This window comes from Mizuhopecten yessoensis, unplaced genomic scaffold (genome assembly GCF_002113885.1).
Source record: "Mizuhopecten yessoensis strain PY_sf001 unplaced genomic scaffold, ASM211388v2 scaffold4483, whole genome shotgun sequence".
NCBI lineage: Eukaryota > Metazoa > Mollusca > Bivalvia > Pectinida > Pectinidae > Mizuhopecten > Mizuhopecten yessoensis.
The window spans coordinates 115,463-141,155 of NW_018405569.1; the positions used below are offsets into that span (position 1 = coordinate 115,463).

Here is a 25,693-nt window from a genome sequence, read left to right on the forward strand (position 1 = left end):
TTATAAAGTATGCCATGGTCGATGACGTCAAATGCAGCTGACAAGTCCAGCATGACAAGCACCGCTCTGCACTTGTTATCCAATGCAGAAGCTATATCACTATGTACACGTAGGAGGGCCGTCTCAGTAGAGTGTCCCATGCGGTAGGCCGATTGCATGTTGTCATGGAGACTGTTTGCATGGAGATGAACCTCTAAACGCCGGGACACAACCTTCTCCAAGATCTTAGACAGAAAAGGCAGATTTGAAACTGGGCGATAGTTTTTCAACTCCTCCTTGTCCATTCCAGGCTTTTTTAACAATGGTCTGACATGTGCCTTCTTGAAACATAATGGAACCGTTGACTCAACCAATGATTTGTTCATGATTGCGGTAATCAAAGGAAGCAGTGCTTCAAGACATTGCTTTAATAGGTCTGTAGGCAGTGGATCAAGCTCACAGGACTTCGATTGCGAAAGAGGAATTCATTAGATGAATTTAACTATACAATGCAATATAATGCAATTAATTTTATCGAAAGTGTCTAAAGTTTTTGTAAACTAACCAACATAAACCTCGTTAGAAGTCGAAGTCGACGGGATTGCGGAAAGAAAATCTTCGAGATATTAGAGTTTAGCGAGCTTTCATGTTTGGTATTAAGTGTGTTAAAATGTTTGGTCAAATATGAGACTATCTGCTTAACTACTTTAAAACTCGCATGCTGTCTCAGACATCGTGCCTCAGATGCGGAAATGAAAATGCGCAAGTCTGTACACAAATAACTGTTTGACAGGCACAATTAACCCTATTAAACATGGATATGCTTCTATTTTTAACAAAACCATCACTTAGGATACAGGGTCACGTTACAATCACACATGCTATACTGATATGGGTCATAACACACATAAACGGTGTATGTTTATGGGTGTTGTGACCCATATCAGTATAGCATATATATGTGTGATTGTAACGTGACCCTGTGCTTAGGAGGAAATACTTAGAGCAGTGGAGGCTGCAGAGTTAATAAGGCGGCAGGAATTGATGAACTACCGGCTGAAGTTCTAAACAATGGTACAGCGATAGGACTACTCTACACTATTTGTAAGGAATGATTTCAGCTCGGTAAAGTACCTACATAGAAGAACAGTGGCATTATTAACCTGATATTTAGAACTGGAGCTGACAACAGGAAAAAGCATTTAAATCAAGATAAAGGATCATTATCTACGTATTTTTCACCGCCTGGCGGTGTAATTGTAAGATCAAAAGAATGGAGGGCAGACGACTGATTAGTAGGATTGTGAGATGGCCGGCCAGATATCGACAGGGATGGAGTTCACGGTTAACACATTTCTGAATGATCGGACATTCCACGAACCAATCGGCGATACCTGTCCCAGTTTCATGTTACATATATAGATGATAAAAACCATATCCTTTTAATGGCACATTTAAAAAACATACGCGTTTGCCTTGCAAATCTAAACACCATTTATATCAACCCTTTTCAATGATATATTTTAATGGACAAATGCGAAACAAAACCCCTGATTAGTATGAAAACGAGACCTCGGATTTCATTAAATTTCTATACTTAAAGCTCAAGTGTTAATCATTATAGCAAATAAAAATCATACGGTTTATATACTGGATAAACCCATCTTTTGGATTGTTTTGCTCTATTCCCTCCCTTGTTTTGGTGAAAGGCACCATGTCACTACTGCCTCCAGATCACAAAAAGGTGATGCGCGGTAGTAAACAATCGTCATTTTCCAAATACTGAAATAGACATTCTCGGGGGAAGAGCATCATATTTTTACTAATGAAGACTTTGACTTATACAGGGGGCAGCAATGGGGTTATTTGTGGAAATTAGTCTTCATATCTCTCAATTAGGGTTCAGTTTGGTATTAACCAACTTTAATATCTAATATCACAAAAAAAAAGAATGAATATGTGAATAATTGAAGTCTATTGCCGCCATATGGGACAGAGTAGGGAGGCTTAAATATCGTCCGTAAGTATAATTCTTTGTAGAAATTGGAAATAAGGGATAAAATCAGGAAAAGAAAGCCATTGTCTAGAACAATTTTGATAAGATCATAATAAATTTCATGAAAATGATTAACAAAAATGTGTATAGTTTTTGTGTTTTGTCCGATCACTTATTATTTTGCAGAAACAACCTTATAACATGGCACTATATATTCAGTTGAAACAACTGTTTCGTATTCAATGTAGTTTTTTTCTATCTCCCATCAGTACAGAGTGGTAAGATATGGAATTCGCAATATAATTGAAAAATTGCACACAAGTTTTAACTTTCAACTTAGTTGTAGAATCTTTAGTAATGAGAAGAAACCATTCCAGTTATAAACATTTTTGTTGGACTGAATCAGGGCCAGTTTTACAGTTCAGACAGAATTTAAACCATAAGACACATTTATTTTTCCTTATTTCTTACCAAAATGATATTTAAGGTTCAACAAGCCCCCTAAAAGATGTAATAATCACCCTAAATTTCAACCCCTGGTAAGTCATATTCAAATACCCTTATTAAAACTCGGAATATACAACTGTAATTTAAATATATTGAACTTGAACTCGAGCTATTTAAAAGGTCGTTAACATAACCAGGTTAACTTAGGAAATTATAAAGCAATAAGGCTGATGTCTTCATAAAATAGCTTACCGGACGTATAACATGTCAATCTGTTTAGTGACCTAACTGAATTCTGCGAAATGACATATTATTTAAAGTTCATTTATATACCTAGGTCATGCGGAGCTTAATGAGCAAGAAGAGGAGAAATAAATCTCTGCATGAATGAACTGTAAAATGTGGGACATTTCTTTGCACTCAGTTGGATCGCTAAAGAGATTGACATGTTATAAGTCCGGTGAACTATTTTTATGAAGACATCAGCCTTAATGCCATATTTTCGTTAACCTGGCTATGACATGTATTTTAATAAAGCCAATGTACAAGTTCAATATATATGAATAACATATATAAATTCCGATTTTTAATATATTTCTTAATATGACTTATCAGGGGTTGAAACTGTAGGTGACTACTATAATGGGGCTTGTCAAACCTTAAAGTAAGTAGTATATGTACAAGGAGAAGTTATCATGTTATTAAGCTTTTGTTTATGTTATTCAAAATGCAAGTGATAAACATGGTTATTTTGTTCCTTTTTGGACTTACAATTGCCTTCGAATCAGTCATGAAGGCGAAATTCGAAAGTTGATATTTTTGTGTGTTAAGTTCAGTCTCATGAATTTGTATGTTTATTTCATGTACAACCTTTAACAAATACTAACTAGTCTACTTTGTCAAAATTATGATGTACTTTGTTTTAGAAATAAATACTTGAGATCAGGATGAGGTTAAGAGGCGCTATATCCAAATTGTCTATTATGGGGTTGCTGACCAGGAATGACCGAAGTTTGTGCCTCAGAGACAAGAGACAGTGCTCATTAAATTTAAAAGAGCTTGATAAAAACCATGACAAGGAACATTACTATACCTTGCCAGTGTCGTTCCAAACTCGAACCCCAGGGGAGAGGATGACGATGGATATTGGTATTTGGGACGTGCGTCCAATCACCCTGACAGCACACACACCACTGGTTGTTACTCTTCATGGAGTACCTGGATCCTCTCAGAATTTTGACACCATAGGAAGACGACTCACAGAGCATGGCATCAGAGTGGTTGGGTTGGATTTTCCTGGTAATCTTTAAATTCTTAATATTAATATCGGACACGTTAAGTACTCTTCGTTGGTTGAATATTTTGACCCGTACCCACTATAGGTTTTCTCTCTCAAGACTCATTAGATAAACCAGCTAGGATTGGGTAATCATTTTTGGTTTCCCACTAGTGGGTAACAACAGGGGACGTGCTTTCCTATCGGTCAAAAGATCAATCTTTAAATACATCAAGTAACAATGCTGTGCAATTTTTCGGTGTATAGTTCTTTGATATATCATAAAGAGGACGTAGATTCACCCAGAAAATTCCAAGATATTTGTATCACTCTGTTAATTATATCAATTGTATTTAGCATTTGGAAAAAGCAGACTCTCTGAACGGAATATATATCGTCTTGACCATAGCACAGAGGGGAGGTACCAGATGCTGACCACTATACTCAACACCCTGGGTATCTGTAGGTAAGTATACATATATTTACGAAAGGGTATCTCCACACATTTTTGTTCTATTTGCAAATGTACTAGTATTCTTGGAACTGATATTACACAATAGTCTATGACTGGGGAAATCTGAGCGCAAGCTATTTATACATTTATCGTTCATATTTCGCTGAAAACTATTCCATTTAGAACCCGTATTTACTTTGATTTTATACCTTAATGAAAAAAACACCAGTTATACATACTTTCTCTTTGACAAAAGAGGTAGTGGATATGAAAGTGGATCTATTTTGCACGAGGAAAACATAATTACTGTACCTTAATTGAATTGATGATAACATTTTAATACATCTGCAACAACGTACTTTTAAAAGTTCGGGCATACTACAAAATACATTCTCCGTGTGATGTATATAACGTTACTGAATGGTGTAATGATAAATGATTTTGACAACATAATAAAATGCTATTTTTAATTGCTACGTTCTACATAATCAAAAGACTGCAATATGTATCATTTATTATTATTAGGATTGATGTTTTGTTGAGCCACAGTGGCGGAACCTGGTTAAACTATAAGGCTGCAGCTGACCTTCAATGTGTTAAATCTTCTCTACTTCTTAACCCGCTTGGAAAGAGAACCCTTCGGTAACTGTTGTTTGGCAAAATCAGAAATAAAAAAAAAGAGATCGAAATGTTTGTTCCACTAATGGTTAATGATTTTTTATTGTTTTTGTTTTGTTTGTTTGATTGATTTTGATTTGGTTGTTTGGTTGTTTGGTTGTTTGTTGTTGGGTTTGTTTTTTTTTTTTTGGGGGGGGGGGGGGGTAAAATTTAACAATGTAATTAATTAAAGTAAACGGTTAAATAAATTAAATTATATGTTATGGTGGGTAAAGCAGAAATCATTGAAAATATGTACTGGTAGATTATTGACAAATATTTAACCATTTGTTGTTGATAAATCCTCTCTTGGTAACTCAGAAACTTGATAACTACTCGGCAATAACCACACGGATGATTCTTCAGAGGAACATGACTAACAAATGATGTCATATGCATTATACAAACTAATATTCTGATTTTCGTTGACAGCCCACTTCGTCCTTTTGTGGTATTCAAACTTTTTGCTAGACTCTTGAGGAATCCATTTCTGCACTCAAAGTTCAACAAATCTCTTCCATTTATTTATAAATTTTCAGGTAAGCCAATATTTTTCATTAAGTGTTTAAATGAATGCATTAAGATGGTTTGAGCATAATGCGAGAATTGATTCCGCAGCTTATGAATATAAACTATTTAGCCAAGTAAACAATTTTAGATACATATATGTATAAACCAATTATTATTGTTTAGTTGAGCTAGTTGTGCAGGTACATGATACATGTAGTCACAAGGTATTACGTCAATAGTTTGTTAGAATCAGTGGTTTACCCATGTTTTTGGAATGTCATCTCTATGACCCTGTTATCTTTTCCCTTTGGACTGACATATCGTTGTTAGAATCAGTGGTTTACCCATGTTTTTGGAATGTCATCTCTATGAACCTGTTATCTTTTCCTTTTGGACTGACATATCGTTGTTAGAATCAGTGGGTACCCATGTTTTTGGAATGTCATCTCTATGAACCTGTTATCTTTTCCCTTTGGACTGACATATCGTTGTTAGAATCAGTGGTTTACCCGTGTTTTTGGAATATCATCTCTATGAACCTGTTATCTTTTCCCTTTGGACTGACATATCGTTGTTCACACACATTAACGTGCGTGCGCCATTTCTAGGTGTTCTAACAGTTTGGATGGAAGTAATATTGTTTATATTTAGCTTACATGCGTTGTTGGAGTTGTATATCTTGTACTAAAGCCCGTTGCTACACAAAGACAACAACAGAAGTTCTAGTCTAGAGTGATCCTAACACCGCCAATCATTGACAGATCATGGCTATTGTTTTGGCTACTCGTTTTTTGATTTTTTTTTCATATTTGCTCGCCAGAGGCTTGCAAACATGAAAAATCGAAAAACTTGTATCATAAATCTAATATGAAGGGAACCTTATGACAGATCCTCTATATAGGTTTGTACTACCAGTTCTAATAATCAACAAAATTCAGAGTCACATGAAAAAAATGGCCAGAAGAGGGACACTTGTTGTTGCCAAAAGAAAGGTTAAAGTCTACTGGTGAAACTTGTCATAGAACTCTACAAAGATATCGTCAACCAGGACTCGACAAATGTATAGTCAACCAGGAACTCGACAAAGATATAGTCAACCAGGAACTCGACATCGATTCAGATTAGCTCAGAATTGAAAATTACTTAGACGCAAACAAATACAAAGACACTTATTGTCAAAATGACATTGCAGTCATGCCTTTATAACTTTAAGACTAGATAATACTATCTGTTACTTGTCTTTATTTACATTTGCTCTGTATCCTTTCATTGTAATACATTGAGAAGGCAAATGTTGTTGTGAGACTATAACAACATTTCCAATTGTAACGGTTTAACGTCACTAATCTCTATAACATGTATGACGTCGTCAATTTCATTTATGAAACACTTTAAAATTTACTGTTGAAAAAATGTTCGAAATATGTTAATAAAGCAAAACAACTCTGTTAAAATGTAAATATAAATAATGAATTTATTTAGCAAATATGTTTGCCCTACCGGGCTTTATTAAGTTTGTCATCAATAGCATTGTGTGTTATAGTACCATAACAACATTTGCTAAAACATTACTTGACTAAATATATATAATTAATTAAGTATGCTGTAATAACATCATCACAACGTAATCACCTACCTATTAGTACTGATAATTTTGACAGAAGTTCCAGAATGGTTTCTGATAGATGTGTGAAATTGCCACCATAGAAAAATAGATTTTTAGAGGACACTCCATATCTTCATTCTAATGGTTCTTTACAGTTGTAAGTATTGAATATATAAAGCGATATGTGTGTTCTATATAGGATTTAAGTTGGCCGAAGAAGACTTTTCGCCATTGCCAGTAGCCGTTGAGACCATAGTAAGAACAGATTATGAAAAGGTAAGTACACAATGGTAATAATTGCAATAAACATAATATCTATATAGCGCCACACTTAGCTTGCATGTCACTTAAATGCGCTTTTCATGACATGTAATGTACATGTAGTTGTTTCAGGTTAGCATTAATATGCAGTTAGTTGATATTATTGGGTGCCAAAGAGTCTCAAATGCATACGTAAGCATGCGTCAAACTGGTAGCAAATAGTAGTTAAAACAACAGGTTTTCATATGTCACAGTAGGAGAATTTGGAACACATCAACATATATTCCATCTCCGACTGTAATGATAGAGATAATGTCGACAAGCTCCCGTAAATCTGAGGAGGAGCTGTCTTATTCAGCTCCTTGTATGTTTACATCACCATTTTGTACTCCTTGTATTTGTATCGTACAGGTAAACAATGCAATGAATAAATCACTGTATGTAGTAGTCGTGTTTTAGTACGGGTAACTGTATGTTTACATCACCATTTTGTACTCCTTCTTGTATTTGTATCGTACAGGTAAACAATGCAATGGATAAAGCACTGTATGTAGTAGTCATGTTTTAGTACGGGTAACTGTATGTTTACATCACCATTTTGTACTCCTTCTTGTATTTGTATCGTACAGGTAAACAATGCAATGAATAAAGCGCTGTTCGGAGTAGTCATGTTTTAGTACGGGTAACTGTATGTTTACATCTCCATTTTGTACTACTACATGTATTTGTATCGTACAGGTAAAGAATGCAATGAATAAAGCACTGTACGTAGTAGTCATGTTTTAGTACGCGTAACTGTATGTTTACATCACCATTTTGTACTACTACACGTATTTGTATCGTACAGGTAAACAATGCAATGGATAAAGCACTGTATGTAGTAGTCATGTTTTAGTACGGGTAACTGTATGTTTACATCTCCATTTTGTACTACTACATGTATTTGTATCGTACAGGTAAACAATGCAATGAATAAAGCACTGTACGTAGTAGTCATGTTTTAGTACGGGTAACTGTATGTTTACATCACCATTTTGTACTACTACATGTATTTGTATCGTACAGGTAAACAATGCAATGAATAAAGCACTGTACGTAGAAGTCGTTTTATAGTACGGGTAACCAGACTTGCTACAGTGTTCTATAGAATCAGAAATAGTATAGCGAATGGACATTACCATGTCGTTCATACCGCTGAATAATTTATAGTTCGACAGGCACATCTCGTTGGCTTGGTATTAACGCATTGAAAACATGCAGTGGTCGGGCATCTACAGACGGCCAATGGACAGCGCACCCACATTTCACCAGCACAGTCGCGGGGTTGGACTACCCGACTGGACGTGAACAGATATTGGTTGTTTGCCCGAGCACGTGGGTTTTCTCCAGATACATTGTACTACATTTTTCCCCGACACGGACCCTCCGGACAAATAGTATATAAGACCACAGGAGCCTGAAGTTCTGTCAATAATGAATAATAACAGTAATACAAAAAAATACCTATTTTTAAGCATATTACAGATATTTTTTTGTATTACTGTTATTATTCATTATTGACAGAACTTCAGGCTCCTGTGATAAGACCTAGTAAAACTGGTATGGTAACTGTGGTTAAATAAATTTATATATTAGTGTTCATATTAAACAGCATATCTACGATAAACGGGACATCTTAAATTTCATGATATCTTTCATCGCTTTCAGTACTGGTGAAATACTTAACTTTCATGTTTTTGAGGATTACACATCACCGTTGTTTTGTAGTATGTTACACTTCTATTTTTGTTGTAGGTGTCACGCATGTTGTACTCAGGTTTCCTATCACAATGCTTCAGTCTACGTGACAATAACTGCAGTCGTCTCCATGCCATTATTTCATCCATTTTTTTTTTTATATTTTTATATTTTTCATTTTACAACTTGTTTGATTGCTATTGTTGCTGCAGTTGGACCATTTATCCCCAGAGGAACCAGAGACATAGAACTCGATTTATCGACTTAGTTTGTAAAAATGTTACATTTTATGGTCATTTTTAATCATATTGATATAATGTATGTATTTAGCTTTCGTCGCCTTCAGCATTGCCAGTCCAATGCAGTAAGGTTTGTACTTCTTGTGTTTTGTTCCAACAAGACATTTCACATATATCATGCTTGAAGACTTGTTCACTGTTTACAACAACACTTTCCTAAGTTGTATGTGTGTAAATCATGACTAGGTCTGCAATGTTTAGTTGTTGACTAATTCCAGTTTTTGATACTTGTTTGATATACATTATAATGTATATTGTTTCGTACTTTCAGATGCAGGGATATGCCGAAAAAATGTCATCCAAAAAGCATCCGTTTGTGATGGCCACAACTCAGAATGATCAATTTGTGGAAATACAGATTGCCATTGAAATGGCCCAGCATATGGGGATAGAAGAAGGGGAGATAACCGAGTACAGCAATGGTAGCGCAACTAGTGGTGATGCTGTTGGTAAATGTAAGTTTAAACTTTCCATGGAATTAATTTACATCACTTTATTTGATCATAACATAAAAGCAGAGGAAGATATTGTGATGCAGATGTGCACGTGATTTGCGCACTAAATAGCGCACCTGTTATCATGTCATGTGCCAGCCGGGAAAATGGTTATGTCAACAACGATCCAAGACATATAGATATGAAAAATAGGATCGTACAATTTCGTACACGCAGACTGAAGACTGGCTATATATTTTACCGGTGAACAATAGAGATATAGAGATAACGAATCAACTATGACATAAGTACTCCATCAACAAGGACATGTGTTAAACTATAGCTACCACCCAGATTTTTGTGAAGTCAGGAGTCGCGAGTACATTGTAGAGTTCGGCAATCGCTAAGGAGGCAGGACCCAAATTGGATCAGAGTCCAAATCGGATCACTCTTTGCAAAAATACTTATCAATCAATAATGTATCCTTCTATTACATACATAGCAATGCATCATTTTTAGTCAGGATATGATTAACTTTTAAGTTCAAATAGCATCAGAAGAGGTATTTCAAACTCAAAATCTAGTTTTTTGTTAACGTTGTTTGAAACTGCGCATGCAAGGACCATAGAAGTGTATTTTGGACCGTAGGAATAAAGAATATGAACATTCTTTTATTCGTTCAAATTCCAAAGATCTTCATAATATGTTAAAATACTGACAGCAGGAAACGCGAATTGGTGACGCCAATGTTTTCTATAAATATCGCACGTGAGCCCTATAGGTGTTTATTTCGTTGGTAAGAACACGATATTCTTCTTTTGATACAACCATAAACTTATATAATCCATCCACTGAATTTTCAATGAAAGAAGATAATGATGGTTTGGTGATCCATTTTGTTTACTGTCACCTTACATTGTCATAACGTAAACAAACGGTGGCCGATTCGTACCATTTCTATCCCCTTTTACCCAAAAAAGGACGAAATGTAACATCGACGTTTTCTCAATTATCAACTTTTAGAACTGAATTAAAATGTTTCACTCCGGTGTCTATATCTCACCTACCTGAATGGAAAGAGCGTCGATCTACTGACACTGATCAGAAATGTGATATGACAAAATCCAATAACCTATGTTATTGAACAGCATTAAATACGTACTTAAAATAATTCGGAAAAGACCGCATTTTACTTTATATTCCCGAACATATGTGGTCTGTTATCACAAGAACAATTTGCTTGTCTTAATGCTACATCAGTAATGATAGGTCATGATACAACAATAAATACATTAACTTCGTGGAAAATATTTTTGGCATTGAAAGAAATTTCTACATATGGAACGTTTTTATAACCGGTAACACATATTTGTAAAAAGAAATAGGAAGTCAACGATTAATAAAACGGCCGGTGTATTTTTTGCAGATGACGACACATTCTACAGACGAGTCATCTTGTTTGAGAAGGGTGGACATTTAGTACACAAAATCAATGAGACAGAGATCGTCCAACAAATACTGCAGCTAGTGGCAGTTGTCAGCAGCCACTGACATGTGTATCCCCGAGACCCATTTACTTACTCAACGACGCTAGAGACAACACAACAAGTACATCTCGTGATGCAACTTCACAGTTCGGACACACAGGGTATTATGCCTGGAACACTATACTCTAAAGTAGTTAATCGTGTCGATGTTACTTTTTTGTGAGCATACGTTAATCAACCATGTCTGATGTATATTACCGGTACGCAGAAAAAGTGAGACTTCAAAGCCCATTTGTAAAAACAATCCTGTTCTAAAAACCATCGTGTCCTCAACGATTGCGAAAAGCTGATAGGTAAACTTACAAGAGATCTATTGCTGATGTCATTTAACGGGAGCAATGTAACAGATGATTTTAATCAGACTGGCATGTCACCATGTATCGTGAAAAAGCATGAAGTTTCTGACGGAAATACTATAGAATACAAAAAACTCGCACGTATTTTAACAAGAACAACCAACTCGATTTCAACAGCATTGACAGCAAAAAGCAAACAGATACGACTATCGTGGATGCGATGAAAAATGCTTCATCTTCTTGATGTGTACAAGTGTACAAGTATTCCTGTCAATGGAGACCTTGTTGCCTTTCTAAGATGAACTCTCTGATGGCTTTCTTCCCTGGTAGATTAAGTGAAGGATCTCCCTGAAGGAAGGTAACTATTGGAGACAGTGAAATGCAGTTGACGACAATCAAACGTTGGTGTAGGATTTACATCAAATCGCAGCTTGACTACTTCCGTGATTTAAATGAGAGAAAAGGGGCGTAAATCACTGAACTCACACATCGATACAATTGACATTTATCATAATGGAATGCATCCTCTGATAGAGCAAAACAGTGTGACTCGAGTAGTGCTACCATGTTGTATGGCTGTGAACTATGGAACACTTTCACTAAAAGTTTTGTTTTAAAGTTAGACAAATCACAGAGGTACGCCTGCAGCCGGTGTTGTTCTACCAAAAATGTTGTCAACTGTGGCAACCACTCAGTCACTCGGTATTTTGTCTTTATGAAATGCTGTGAAAATGTGAAAGTGAGCGTTTTGAAACAAACTGTATAACTTAAGCATCGTATTTATTTATCTGGAACGCAATATATTTCTCAGTTTTATTCATGAGCCTTACAAGAGAATTCGAATAGGATTCATTTCTAACATCAGTATTTTTGAAAAGTTTGGAATAATTTCTGCTGTGAGTGATACATCCCAAATCACGCTGGGTCGTTTTAAGAAACGTCTTTAAACTTGCTATTACGATCGACAATGACGCGAGGATATGAACTGCAGACCAAAGATACACATATAAAGCTCAGATTCATTCTAGCCAAGTAGTAAATCCAGTGTTGCAGTGAAACATAAATATTCTGTGCCTGCGTTGGAAATAACTTAAGTAATGAAACTTGCGTTTCTATATACAACAGAGAAGTTAATGTGAGGAAGAGTCTAACGCAGTAACCTCATTTCCTAACGCCAAGTCCTAATCAGTGCAAAAGTGGAGATGTATTATCAGATCAAGTAAAGAACAATGTAGACGAGCATGGCTACCGTGCTGTCAAAATTAGGTGATACGGGGCAGTGCAGCTTCCCTCTACGTGACTGTAGAGTTATTTCTGTTATTGATAATGTCTTAGGGCACCTGAAGGTAAACTTCAAAAGAATGTTGAAACCAATGTTCAGTGTATTTATATATATTAATTCCAATTGACAAGGAAATAAAGAAAGTCTGTATGTCTAGCATGTGAGGGCTGTACTTCATCCATGGGCATTATTTTCAAATATTGAATTTTTCTAATATATAAATGCTCTTCGGCAGTTTTTCATAAATAAACGAATATTAGGTCAAAGATGACAGTAAATCATATTTAAATATGGCATACCCACCACTTATTACTGTAGATCTCCACAACACTTCAACTTCAATATGGCATACCCACCACTTATTACTGTAGGTAGATCTCCACAACACTTCTGATCAACTTCAATATTGCATACCCACCACTTATTACTGTAGATCTCCACACAATTCTGATCAACTTCAATATGGCATACCCACCACTTAATACTGTAGATCTCCACAACCCTTCTGATCAACTTCAATATGGCATACCCACCACTTATTACTGTAGGTAGATCTCCACAACACTTCTGATCAACTTCAATATGGCATACCCACAACTTATTACTGTAGATCTCCACAACACTTCTGATCGACGTCGATATGGCATACCCACCACTTAATACTGTAGATCTCCACAACCCTTCTGATCAACTTCAATATGGCATACCCACCACTTATTACTGTAGATCTCAACAACACTTCTGATCAACTTCAATATGGCATACTCACCACTTATTACTGTAGATCTCAACAACACTTCTGATCAACTTCAATATGGCATACTCACCACTTATTACTGTAGATCTCAACAACACTTCTGATCAACTTCAATATGGCATACCCACAACTTATTACTGTAGATCTCCACAACACTTCTGATCGACGTCGATATGGCATACCCACCACTTAATACTGTAGATCTCCACAACACTTCTGATCAACTTCAATATTGCATACCCACCACTTATTACTGTAGATCTCCACAACACTTCTAATCAACTTCAATATGGCATACCCACCACTTATGACTGTAGATCTCCACAACACTTCTGATCAACTTCAATATTGCATACCCACCACTTATTACTGTAGATCTCCACAACACTTCTGATCGACGTCGATATGGCATACCCACCACTTAATACTGTAGATCTCCACAACCCTTCTGATCAACTTCAATATGGCATACCCACCACTTCTTACTGTAGATCTCCACAACACTTCTGATCAACTTCAATATTGCATACCCACCACTTATTACTGTAGATCTCCACAACACTTCTAATCAACTTCAATATGGCATACCCACCACTTATGACTGTAGATCTCCACAACACTTCTGATCAACTTCAATATGGCATCCCCACCACTTATTACTGTAGATCTCCACAACACTTCAACTTCAATATGGCATACCCACCACTTATTACTGTAGATCTACACAACACTTCTGATCAACTTCAATATGGCATACTCACCACTTATTACTGTAGATCTCAACAACACTTCTGATCAACTTCAATATGGCATACCCACAACTTATTACTGTAGATCTCCACAACACTTCTGATCGACGTCGATATGGCATACCCACCACTTAATACTGTAGATCTCCACAACACTTCTGATCAACTTCAATATTGCATACCCACCACTTATTACTGTAGATCTCCACACACTTCTGATCAACTTCAATATGGCATACCCACAACTTATTACTGTAGATCTCCACAACACTTCTGATCGACGTCGATATGGCATACCCACCACTTAATACTGTAGATCTCCACAACCCTTCTGATCAACTTCAATATGGCATACCCACCACTTCTTACTGTAGATCTCCACAACACTTCTGATCAACTTCAATATGTCATACCCACCACTTATTACTGTAGATCTCCACAACCCTTCTGATCAACTTCAATATGGCATACCCACCACTTATTACTGTAGGTAGATCTCCCCAACACTTCTGATCAACTTCAATATTGCATACCCACCACTTATTACTGTAGATCTCCACAACCCTTCTGATCAACTTCAATATGGCATACCCACCACTTATTACTGTAGGTAGATCTCCACAACACTTCTGATCAACTTCAATAAAATATATAGGATTGAAGTAATGCCCTGATTCATGAGTATCGACTGGCTCCAATTCAGTGGATAAATGACCCCAGAAAGCACACAACATACATCAGGGAGAATCAATACATCTTCAGCTGTAATAGTACACACAAAAAACTACTCAAATGTTTTAAAGTATCACAGATTTCATATTTTAATGTGTCCGCATACACTTTTTGGGTGACTTTTAAGATACAAGAGGTGTGGCATCCATACATTTTTACATGATGACATCCATACTTTTCCCTCCACACACATCACAGTACGAAATACAAGTGAACAAAAAACTGCTCTACACATACTTTTCCCCAACATAAGGAGCCATTCATAACTTCCTGAAGCAGTCCATTCTCTCCTGGTCACAAACTGTCGTTATGAGAACTTCCTGAAGCAGTCCATTCTCTCCTGGTCACAAACTGTCGTTATGAGAACTTCCTGAAGCAGTCCATTCTCTCCTGGTCACAAACTGTCGTTATGAGAACTTCCTGAAGCAGTCCATTCTCTCCTGGTCACAAACTGTCGTTATGAGAACTTCCTGAAGCAGTCCATTCTCTCCTGGTCACAAACTGTCGTTATGAGAACTTCCTGAAGCAGTCCATTCTCTCCTGGTCACAAACTGTCGTTATGAGAACTTCCTGAAGCAGTCCATTCTCTCCTGGTCACAAACGGTCGTTATGAGAAATCATACACTTTTGATATTTTAAGTCAAATCTTCATTTAGTACAGCTACAGTCAAACCTACAATATAGACCGCCTGTCTATAACTACAGTCAAACCTGCCTTAGAGACCACATGTCTATAGCTACAGTCAAACCTGCAATAGAAACCACATGTCTATAACTAGTCAAACCTGCAATAGAGACCGCCTGTCTATAGCAACAGTCAACCCTGCAATAGAAACCCCATGTCTATAACTAGTCAACCCTGCAATAGAAACCCCATGTCTATAACTAGTAAAACCTGCAATAGAGGCCGCCTGTCTATAGCTACAGTCAAAACTGCAATAGAGACCGCCTGTCTATAACAACAGTCAAACCTGCAATATAAACCACATGTCTATAACTAGTCAACCCTGCAATAGAAACCACATGTCTATAACTAGTCAAGCCTGCAATAGAGACCCCCTGTCTATAGCAACAGCCAAACCTGCAATATAAACCACATGTCTATAACTAGTAAAACCTGCAATAGAGACCGCCTGTCTATAGCTACAGTCAAACCTGCAATAGAGACTGCCTGTCTATAACTACTGTCAAAACTGCAATAGAGACCGCTGTCAATAACTACTGTCAAACATACATTACAGAATGCCAGCTTACTTAAATGTGAATAAACTAATATGTGCAATGTATTCTTGACAAGACAATCGCTATGTTGTTAAAAGGTAATTCATAAAATGTACACTGAAGGAATCACCAGATTTAAGGTAAGTCCCTAGGAATATACATGCTATATATACTCACATTGATCAGTGCTGAATGTAACTGCAGAAATATGAACTTCATTAGGTAATGACATATCATCAGTTATTTCAAATGAAACGGCTGTAACCTCGATAATACACCCAGTTAAGTGTACAGGCCACATTCTCACAACACCACATAATAACGGCATCATTTTTCGACAGACATTGATATAATTTAAGCTGCAACAGAAATTATCATATGTCATACGATTGCATATTTCACAAGTGATTGTTTAAATATCTACAGCACTAACATTGATAATCCTGTAGAAAACTCAAAAGCTGTTAAAGATTCTGACAAACAATCAATTAAGCAAGAGTAAATGATAGATACCTGTATACCTCTCTGATCTTACAAAGTACTGCTCCGACGGATAAATACAAATCATTGCAATGTATACTTTGCACTAGTTTCTCAGTTAGATTGGTAGTGTTGTAGCTATAAGACCAGTTAACAATGAAAATAGGATGTGAAAAACTGTTCAGGTTCCTGTCCCACTGAAAGCAACACACTAGAGAATTCTAATGTAGTTCTTATTCATACAAACAGCATCTTCCCCTAAATTTATTTTTTGATGTAACAGTAGAATGACTGGGCTAGGGTGTTATCATTGACTGCCAGACTTAGCTTGTAAGAGTGGCATTATAATGATTGGGAGTAAAGTGTTAAAATACTAGTCTGACCCTGTTCTAATGATCTTCTCAGAACACTGTTATTGATTTTTTTTGCTTATTTCATCTTTATTTTTTTCATAAAAGCTGCAAAAGGTATGGTTTTCTTTTTAGAGATCACTTCTCAAAGCAAGAGTTATCCCGGAACAAAGCTAGGGTTATACCAGAAAAAAGCTAGAGTTATACCAGAACAATCCTAGAGTTATAACAGAACAAAGCTAGTGTTATACCAGAACAAAACTAGAGTTATACCAGAACAAACTTAGTTATAACAGAATAACCCTAGAGTTATACCAGAACAACCCTAGAGTTATCCCAGTACAAAGCTAGAGTTATACCAGAACAAAGCTAGAGCTATACCAGAACAAACTTAGTTATAACAGAACAAAGCTAGAGTTATACCACAACAAACTTAGTTATAACAGAACAAAGCTAGAGTTATACCAGAACAAAGCTAGAGTTTTAACAGAACAAAGCTAGAGTTATACCAGAACAAATCTAGAGTTATACCAGAACAAAGCTAGAGGTATAACAGAATAAAGCTAGAGTTATACCAGAACAACCCTAGAGTTATAACAGAACAAATTAAAGCTAGAGTTATACCAGAACAAACTTAGTTATAACAGAACAAAGCTAGAGTTATAACAGAACAAAGCTAGAGTTATACCAGAACAAAGCTAGAGTTATACCAGAACAAACTTAGTTATAACAGAACAACCCTAGAGTTATACCAGAACAACCCTAGAGTTATAACAGAACAAAGCTAGAGTTATAACAGAACAAAGCTAGAGTTATACCAGAACAAAGCTAGAGTTGTACCTGAACAAAGCTAGAGTTATCCCTGAACAAAGCTAGAGTTATACCAGAACAACCCTAGAGTTATAATAGAACAAAGCTAGAGTTATACCAGAACAAAGCTAGAGTTATACCAGAACAAAGCTAGAGTTATAACAGAATAAAGCTACAGTTATACCAGAACAAAGCTAGAGTTATAACAGAACAAAGCTAGAGTTATACCAGAACAAAGCTAGAGTTATAACGGAATAAAGCTAGAGTTATACCAGTACAAAGCTAGAGTTATACCAGAACAAACTTAGTTATAACAGAACAAACCTAGTCATACTGGAAAAAAAGTTTGCAATACATAAATACAGTTTTTGCAGTGGTACAGGAATTCTTGTCAGTTTGAACTGCTACATATGCACACTTTTCCCTATTGCACACAATCAACTCTATTTTTGACATCAGGTGACATTTGCATTACTAAACAATAACTGGTATTTTATTATTTATGAATTATAATATATATATACATTAGGGTAATTAATGTTTTTTGTATGTACACAAATGTTAATTGAAAATCTAACAATGTACCTCCTCACCTAAAACAATTGATTACACATTGTGATCCCTTAAATAACAAGATGCAAAATTAACAGCTGTTATCGAACAGAATCACAAAACACCACCTTGCAAATATACAACTCTGTTACTGTCAAAATGACATCAAATAACCTTTAAAGATATCATGCAAATGATCAGAAACACTTATGAAGGAAATGATTTAACCTACTACAATACAAGTGGTCTGTACAATCAAATAATGCTCAAGCTTCACAAGAAAATGGCAATATATGCACCAAGCCATATAAACATTGTTTCCTAATTTCACAACACCAATTTGCATATTTATTTTCCTTTCCAAACAAAAAGCCTTTAGACACGTTTTTTCTTTATACTTTGTAGTAATCATTTTATCACAGTGTGAATCTACTGCAAGGCAGTGATAAGAATGGCCAATAGGTTTGGCTTTCTCTGCTGTATATGACAATGTAAACACATGTACTACAGTTCTCAGAATACATTAATATAGTGGTACATTCTCTTTCCTTATCGTCACTATAATAAAAATGTGAAAATTTGGAGAATTTTGTGGACATTTGGTTACAAAAAAACTAAGTCATTTTATTTTATTTTATTTTGTATGTATGGTATGTGTTCGTTTTACAAACTCTAAGCATAAATTGTTTTAGAATATCAGGTTGACCTACCTCAAAACATTGTACAGCATAGTCACCCATCATCCACATGTACATTACATTTGATTGATGATATTGAAATTAAACCAATATCTTACTATTTCTACCAAGAAAAATTCTGATTGTAGCATTTTAAGGGGAGGTAATCCAGTAATGACCCAATGATGAAACATTATTTTCATTATACTTGTAATGGATGCAAATAACAGAAAATAACAAACATATTCCTGTTGTTGATACTCTCTATTCTTCGAAAACATACTTCTAGATGTTATGAGTCAAGTCTGGCAGTATGTGAATTTCAGATTATCTGAAATAATTGATAGATGATCCATGATGAAAGGTTACCAATGTACATAACTATATTGTACATATATAATACATTAGGGCCTTATGTACTGCCAATGGGCATGAAGAGGATAGGTGAGGTGACTTATATAATATTGGTGTAATGCAATTATGGCATCACTAACACATTTCCTTACAAAGCTGAGGTAGACCATATGTTCAGCTGGTCCCTTACCATTCTTTTACAAGATATGCAAAAACAGATTTTACAAAAAATTGATAGCAAATAACCAATGTTTATCCTCGGCCGACCAATCAAATGTGAACACACCAGTGTGGATATAAAACAACTGACCACTATCCTGAAAAGACACAAACACGTCCTGATTGTACTTTGCCCATATTTCAAAGATTTTGCATGTCACACACATTTAAACAATACCAATGTGTGTGTTATGTTCAGTACAGAGATAAGCTTTTGACAAAGGCTGTTGAAAGCATATCACATGGTTTTCAATTGTACAGAAAAAAATCACTTATGGCAGTAACTCCAGTATTTCACTATGGTGTCCTTTGACAGAATTGTATTTTTGAGTAACAGCTACTCATAAGGAACAATATTTTGCACAGTAAATATCCTGAATCACCTACAACCTCACAATGTGTAAACCACATGGAAGGTTATTTTAACAAACATGTTCGATCAGTTTTACTTTCACCAAAAGAACAAAATCTTTTATCACGAATGCCTTCTTTTGACAAATACAGATGAGCTTCCACTTAAAATATCACAGGATATTTTCATATTCGTGCATTTTATGTACAAGTTCCTTTTTGACAATAACACATTTTTTTTCAGAATTTATCACACAGCCTTTCTAACGAGACGATTCAGTAGTCATTTTTAGTTTGTCCACTTGGCAGGCTTTTTTGAAAAGGCATGAATCTAAAGGCCTATACACATCACATGAATGTACACTTCACAAAGGCAGGTACTCCCAGAAGGATCTTGGCTGGATGACAGATTAGTCTGATCACATTACTGCAGTTTTTAGGGATTGGTTCCCATATTAGGAAGTTTCCTTACTACTTCCCAAGTCTAGCATGTTGTTATATGTCCAGATGTCACCAATTCTGTGAAAATACTGAAATAAAAAGAAGCATTTTTTTGGTTATAAATATTCCTGACATACAACTTCTGTATATATATGGTGGGTGGGACTTAAAATTAATAGCAAGTAACCTTAAATTACAGACCAATGAGCGTTACTCTACACCTTCTGGAACTTTGATGGAGGATTGTAAGACTCATACCAAGGAGTGTAGGGTAGGGAAATCACCCAAACGGTTTTCAGATTGGGTCGAGGGTTTTGCATCAAAATGAAAATTCCAAAGGTAGAATTTCTCTTTTCTACAGCCCTGGGCATAAAAAAACTATATCTTTCTGGTTCCTATCACCAGAATTAGCTCTGAAACTGTAAAACAGTGTCAGTTTCCTTATTGAAATGGTCCTAATCCATACACAGAGAAATGAGAGAATTCAGTATCTTTTACTGATGTTAGTCATGACTAATTGGCTCATATTTGCTCTCTACAGTTAAACAAAAGCAGTATAGGTATGTAAAGTCCCCCAGGTGAATATGGCATATACAAGGCACACATACCAGGTTTTCAAGTGGTTCGGGTTGATATCAGTGAGAAAGCATTGTGGTCTCATTGCACTAGTTTTATATAAGATGAGTGCCAGAATTTATTTAGTCAAGTTTAATATAATGAGTAAAATGTGTGCAAGATTTGATTGTACAGGTTATAATGATATCATATACTCCCCACCCTAATTATGCTGTTGGAATATATATTACACATTCATAATGGGCGTAATATTATATATCAAATATTTCCAAAATGCTATGTAAAGATGAAGAATAAGACTTAATTTAAGACCCCACTTTCTACTTTTTCAACAGTAATACTGGTACATTTGAATATTATTGACAAGACTTCGAGCATAATGTAAGTACAAGATTTAAGAAGAGGCACTTTGTTCTGAATTGAGCATTTCATAATTGAACATAAGCACGGGGGAAGTTCTATTTTGTTCAGCTACAACTTCAATGATATGATCCCCAGTACTTCAGTAAACCGTGATTAGCTCAATTTATTGCTTACCTTGGTAGGAAACTTGGTGTCGGTTTCCTTCCTGTGTCTTTCACCCTCTCGCTGTCTCTCCTCCAGCTGATCAACAGAAACCCGTGATATCATATATACAATGTTACCAACTAATTATATAACATTAAGGTTAAAGGGGAGACACTGACTAATAGAGTCTATCTGTAGCAGGTATTGGGGGGGGGGAGGGGGGGGACATGGAAGTTCTACCTACAGGTGTAAAATTTGGGTAAGAACCAAGGCTTTGTCAAGGTTCTGACAAAAAAATCTACACCTGAGGAGAGAATATCCACATTATACCAATAAATTCTCTAACCCCTGTTTTTTGGGGGGTAAAACATTCATCAAAAAGGCAAATGCAAACCTAGATAAATCAAAATACTTCATACATGTGAAAATATTAAACAAGCTCATTTTACAATAAGCATACAGAGAGAGAGCTCGCCTATTCAATACTTTTACTTAATATTTGTAAGTGAGAAAATCTTACTGGCCTCTTAATTAAGCTGAAGAATACCCAGTGTATCTTACAGAATTGGAATGGTCCCAGTAGGTTCAAGCTTAAAGGATAGGTAACAGATCTAACAGATTTAGAATACATACACTAACAGATATCTAACAGATTTAGAATACATACACTAACAGATATCTAATATACTCAGAATACTGGCACTAACAGATGTGTAACAGACTCAGAATACTGACACTAACAGATATCTTGTAGACTCAGAATACTGACACTAACAGATATCGAATATACTCAGAATACTGACACTAACAGATATCGAATATACTCAGAATACTGACACTAACCCATATCTAATATACTCAGAATACTGACAATAACAGATATCTAATATAATCAGAATACATCCACTAAGAGATATCTAATATACTCAGAATACTGACACTAACAGATATCGAATATACTCAGAATACTGAAACTAACAGATATCTAGCAGACTCAGAATACTGACACTAACAGATATCGAATATACTCAGAATACTGAAACTAACAGATATCTAATATACTCAGAATTCATCACTAACAGATATCTAATAGACTCAGAATACAGACACTAACAGATATCTAATAGACTCAGAATCCTGACACTAACAGATATCTAACAGACTGAGAATACTGACACTAACAGATATCTAGCAGACTCAGAATACTGACACTAACAGATATCTACTATACTCAGAATACTGACACTAACAGATATCTAACAGACTCAGAATACATACACTAACAGATATCTAACAGACTCAGAATACTGAAACTAACAGATATCTAGCAGACTCAGAATACTGACACTAACAGACTCAGAATACTGACACTAACAGATATCTAACAGACTCAGAATACTGACACTAACAGATATCTATATACTCAGATACTTACAAAGTGTTTATGTTCAGTTGCTGTATTCACATCACCGACTCTGAGAGCATTCGTCACATGTTGCCACAACTTGCGTGATTCATAGTCTCCTTGTTTATCCTGTGGTCGTACCCTCTTTCTGATTATGTTTAGATTGTTGACGTCAATGATTTTAGTCTCACCCTGAACACAAAATAAGTGTATCAAGATGAGGATTTTTAAAAAGTTTGCAATTTCTTTTTCTCACACCACTATGAAACTTTTCTTAAAAGGCATTTAATGGTGTCAATAGAAAAAGGTTATCCAAGCTGTATGTCTTTTTTTTCATGGAGATAAGTAAAGAAAATATACCTAAATCAAAATAAATGGTAATTATATTAGATGTGACTGATACAAAACCATATAGTTATAACAAACATATATTCTAGTAACAGTATTATCTATATATCTGCATCACTAATTTCATTTACTCACATCAAACATACCTTTGACTTTTTGATTGCTATTTTTAAATTTGCATCACTGCATGTTAAAACTCTATAAACTCCAAACATTTGTTTGACCATGATCAGTAACTTTACCAATCGTCACACATGTAAGATCCTCCATGTACACCAAACATTCTTTGGACTATTTGCTTGATATTCTTACATTTTCATAGCTGAACTCTAGATTATTGTTCCATTCCCCCTGGACTTTACAAGCGACAGTGCCAAGGTTGTTGTTCTTCACCTCAGCAGACACCCGGTGTAGCTTTCCTCCATAGAACGGCTGTAAATAAACATAACATACAGAATCGCTGTACACAACCAAAACAGATACAAGAGTAATCTACAACCTTAAGCACAACTTTAAAATTTAAGGACTGATATGGAAGCCGTATGAATATCTATGCATTTGCATAGAAATCTTTCCTATAAGGTTGGTAAGTATTCATAAAGCAAGCCATTATAACTACTTAAATTTCCAACTTTGAAAATATTTTTATACTCTTCTTTCTTGTATTAAAACAATGCATCAATATTTGGAATATACTAGTAGTTATTCAATACCAGTTCTTATATCGCTCTTTACCTTTTTCAGTTTAAAAATTATTAAGAACACATTGCAGTGTTAGAGTTATCTACCTTAGTGTGGAATGTGACGTTGGCAACAAAGTTGGTTTTTTGGCAGTTGATTGTAATCTTGTCCCCCATTTCTGCCCAGGGAACAGTGAGTATAGACCTTGCATAGGCACTAGGCATCATGAACACATACTCCTCATCATGCTGGAGTAACTTCAAACAAACTGAAATACAAGCAGTCAAACAAATAGAGACAGACTCTATGTCCATCTTATCCTAAATAGAGACAGACTCTATGTCCATTTTATCCTAAATAGAGACAGACTCTATGTCCATCTTATCCTTTAGCCAAATTCACTACTCCCTTAAGCAGGATCATCTTTATGATTACTTTGTACAGTACACAAATACAGTAGTTATTCTTTCACTTAATAATTTACAACTCTGGCAGTATTTGAAGGTAGACAGTGGTGGTTGTTTCACCCTAAAAACAGTTGATTTTACCCCAAGTTTTCAAATATTGCCCTAAGTAAATAATGTACCCCCTTAATCTAACATTCAGGGGGAACAACGGAAAAATTTCAACAGAACAACTTTAATATTATTCAGAGGTCTGATAAAGGAAGACTTGAATCCAACTTATATCTATACCAATGTCAGAGTTGAAATGATATTAATTGCTCAATAACTGTGGGCCACCTGGAGCAGGTTGACCCCCAGTCTGATGGGCGACACCTACTTTTTCCCACCATCTGTACTCCTATAGACATTCCCATGAAGCGTGACTTGGTGTATATGGAGGCATTCATGCACATTTGTTTCTCTGGACACTCAAAATAAAAGGCTGACACTGTGAAAAGGAATCAAATTAATTAGTTTAAATCTTAAATTCACATTTTATAATCAAAACAAAGTCTATTTCTTTTGATATTGTAATCACATTCTGCCACCAGTCCAGCTGAGATAATTTGAAATCAACATTTGTAATATAGGATTTTCCTACAAGTGTTCAGTTTAATTAAACAGATTTCACTCTGAAATCTTAATGCAAGTTTAATATTAAGACATGTGCAAAATGATTGATCATAAAAGACATGATAAAAACAGGAGATTTTAACAAGATAATGACAACTTATAAAACTTACCTGGGGGATGATGAGAGACTTGTTCCGCACAAAATGTCAATTGGGCTGGTTTACTACAGGACCCGTCATTCTTGTCGTTTGTCTGATTAATCTGGTCAGGTGACCCAGAAGTGTCTTTTGATTGGCTAGATTTGTTGTTGTTTTCTTGTAAACGCCAGGAGCAATGGAAGGTTTCTCCAATTATGGGATTGTAAGGCTTTTTGGCAACAGAACCCTAAAATGTAGGTAAATGCAGGAGATCGCTATAACAATAAACCATTGTATCAAAATAATCAGCCTAAATTATCAAAAACATTTTATGGGGCATTTGTAGTATACAAAAAGAATTGAAATTGTATCTGTTGAAGAATTTTTATGTCTACGGACGAAATTCTAGCAGATAATAAATGATGACGGGAGAAAATTCATGACATTGATGAAGAGCAAAAGTATCAACTTAACATCTCTGGTGATAAAAAAAAATCAACTTATGTTTTCCTGACCTTTCTGTAGTACCTTGATTTTCTAGCAAAT

General features: G+C 35.6%; 2 protein-coding genes across 8 annotated transcripts in view; one reads left to right on the forward strand and one right to left on the reverse strand.

Moving 5' to 3' along the window:
- LOC110449092 overlaps positions 1–13,118 on the forward strand; it is a 23,845-nt gene extending 10,727 nt beyond the window's left edge. The window contains exons 2-8 of one of the 2 annotated variants that reach the window (XM_021495703.1): positions 3,349–3,721; positions 4,056–4,164; positions 4,678–4,794; positions 5,242–5,348; positions 7,125–7,201; positions 9,494–9,677; positions 11,083–13,118. In XM_021495703.1, the coding sequence (XP_021351378.1) occupies positions 3,370–3,721; positions 4,056–4,164; positions 4,678–4,794; positions 5,242–5,348; positions 7,125–7,201; positions 9,494–9,677; positions 11,083–11,207 (1,071 nt within the window). In that variant the 5' untranslated portion in view covers positions 3,349–3,369 and the 3' untranslated portion in view covers positions 11,208–13,118. Of the gene's footprint in view, positions 1–3,348; positions 3,722–4,055; positions 4,165–4,677; positions 4,795–5,241; positions 5,349–7,124; positions 7,202–9,493; positions 9,678–11,082 lie in introns of those variants that run through there. The other variant, XM_021495704.1, reaches the window with a different exon arrangement.
- Positions 13,119–15,082: 1,964 nt separating this feature from the next.
- Positions 15,083–25,693, reverse strand: part of LOC110449093 (oxysterol-binding protein-related protein 11-like) — a 38,968-nt gene continuing 28,357 nt past the window's right edge. For all 6 annotated transcript variants that reach the window (XM_021495706.1, XM_021495707.1, XM_021495710.1 and 3 more), the window contains 8 exons: positions 25,181–25,394; positions 24,775–24,885; positions 24,099–24,259; positions 23,623–23,742; positions 22,993–23,154; positions 21,588–21,653; positions 16,137–20,563; positions 15,083–15,842 (listed from right to left, as the gene is read on the reverse strand). In XM_021495706.1, coding sequence (XP_021351381.1) covers positions 20,489–20,563; positions 21,588–21,653; positions 22,993–23,154; positions 23,623–23,742; positions 24,099–24,259; positions 24,775–24,885; positions 25,181–25,394 — 909 coding nt within the window. In that variant the 3' untranslated portion in view covers positions 15,083–15,842; positions 16,137–20,488. The remainder of the gene's footprint in view (positions 15,843–16,136; positions 20,564–21,587; positions 21,654–22,992; positions 23,155–23,622; positions 23,743–24,098; positions 24,260–24,774; positions 24,886–25,180; positions 25,395–25,693) is intronic.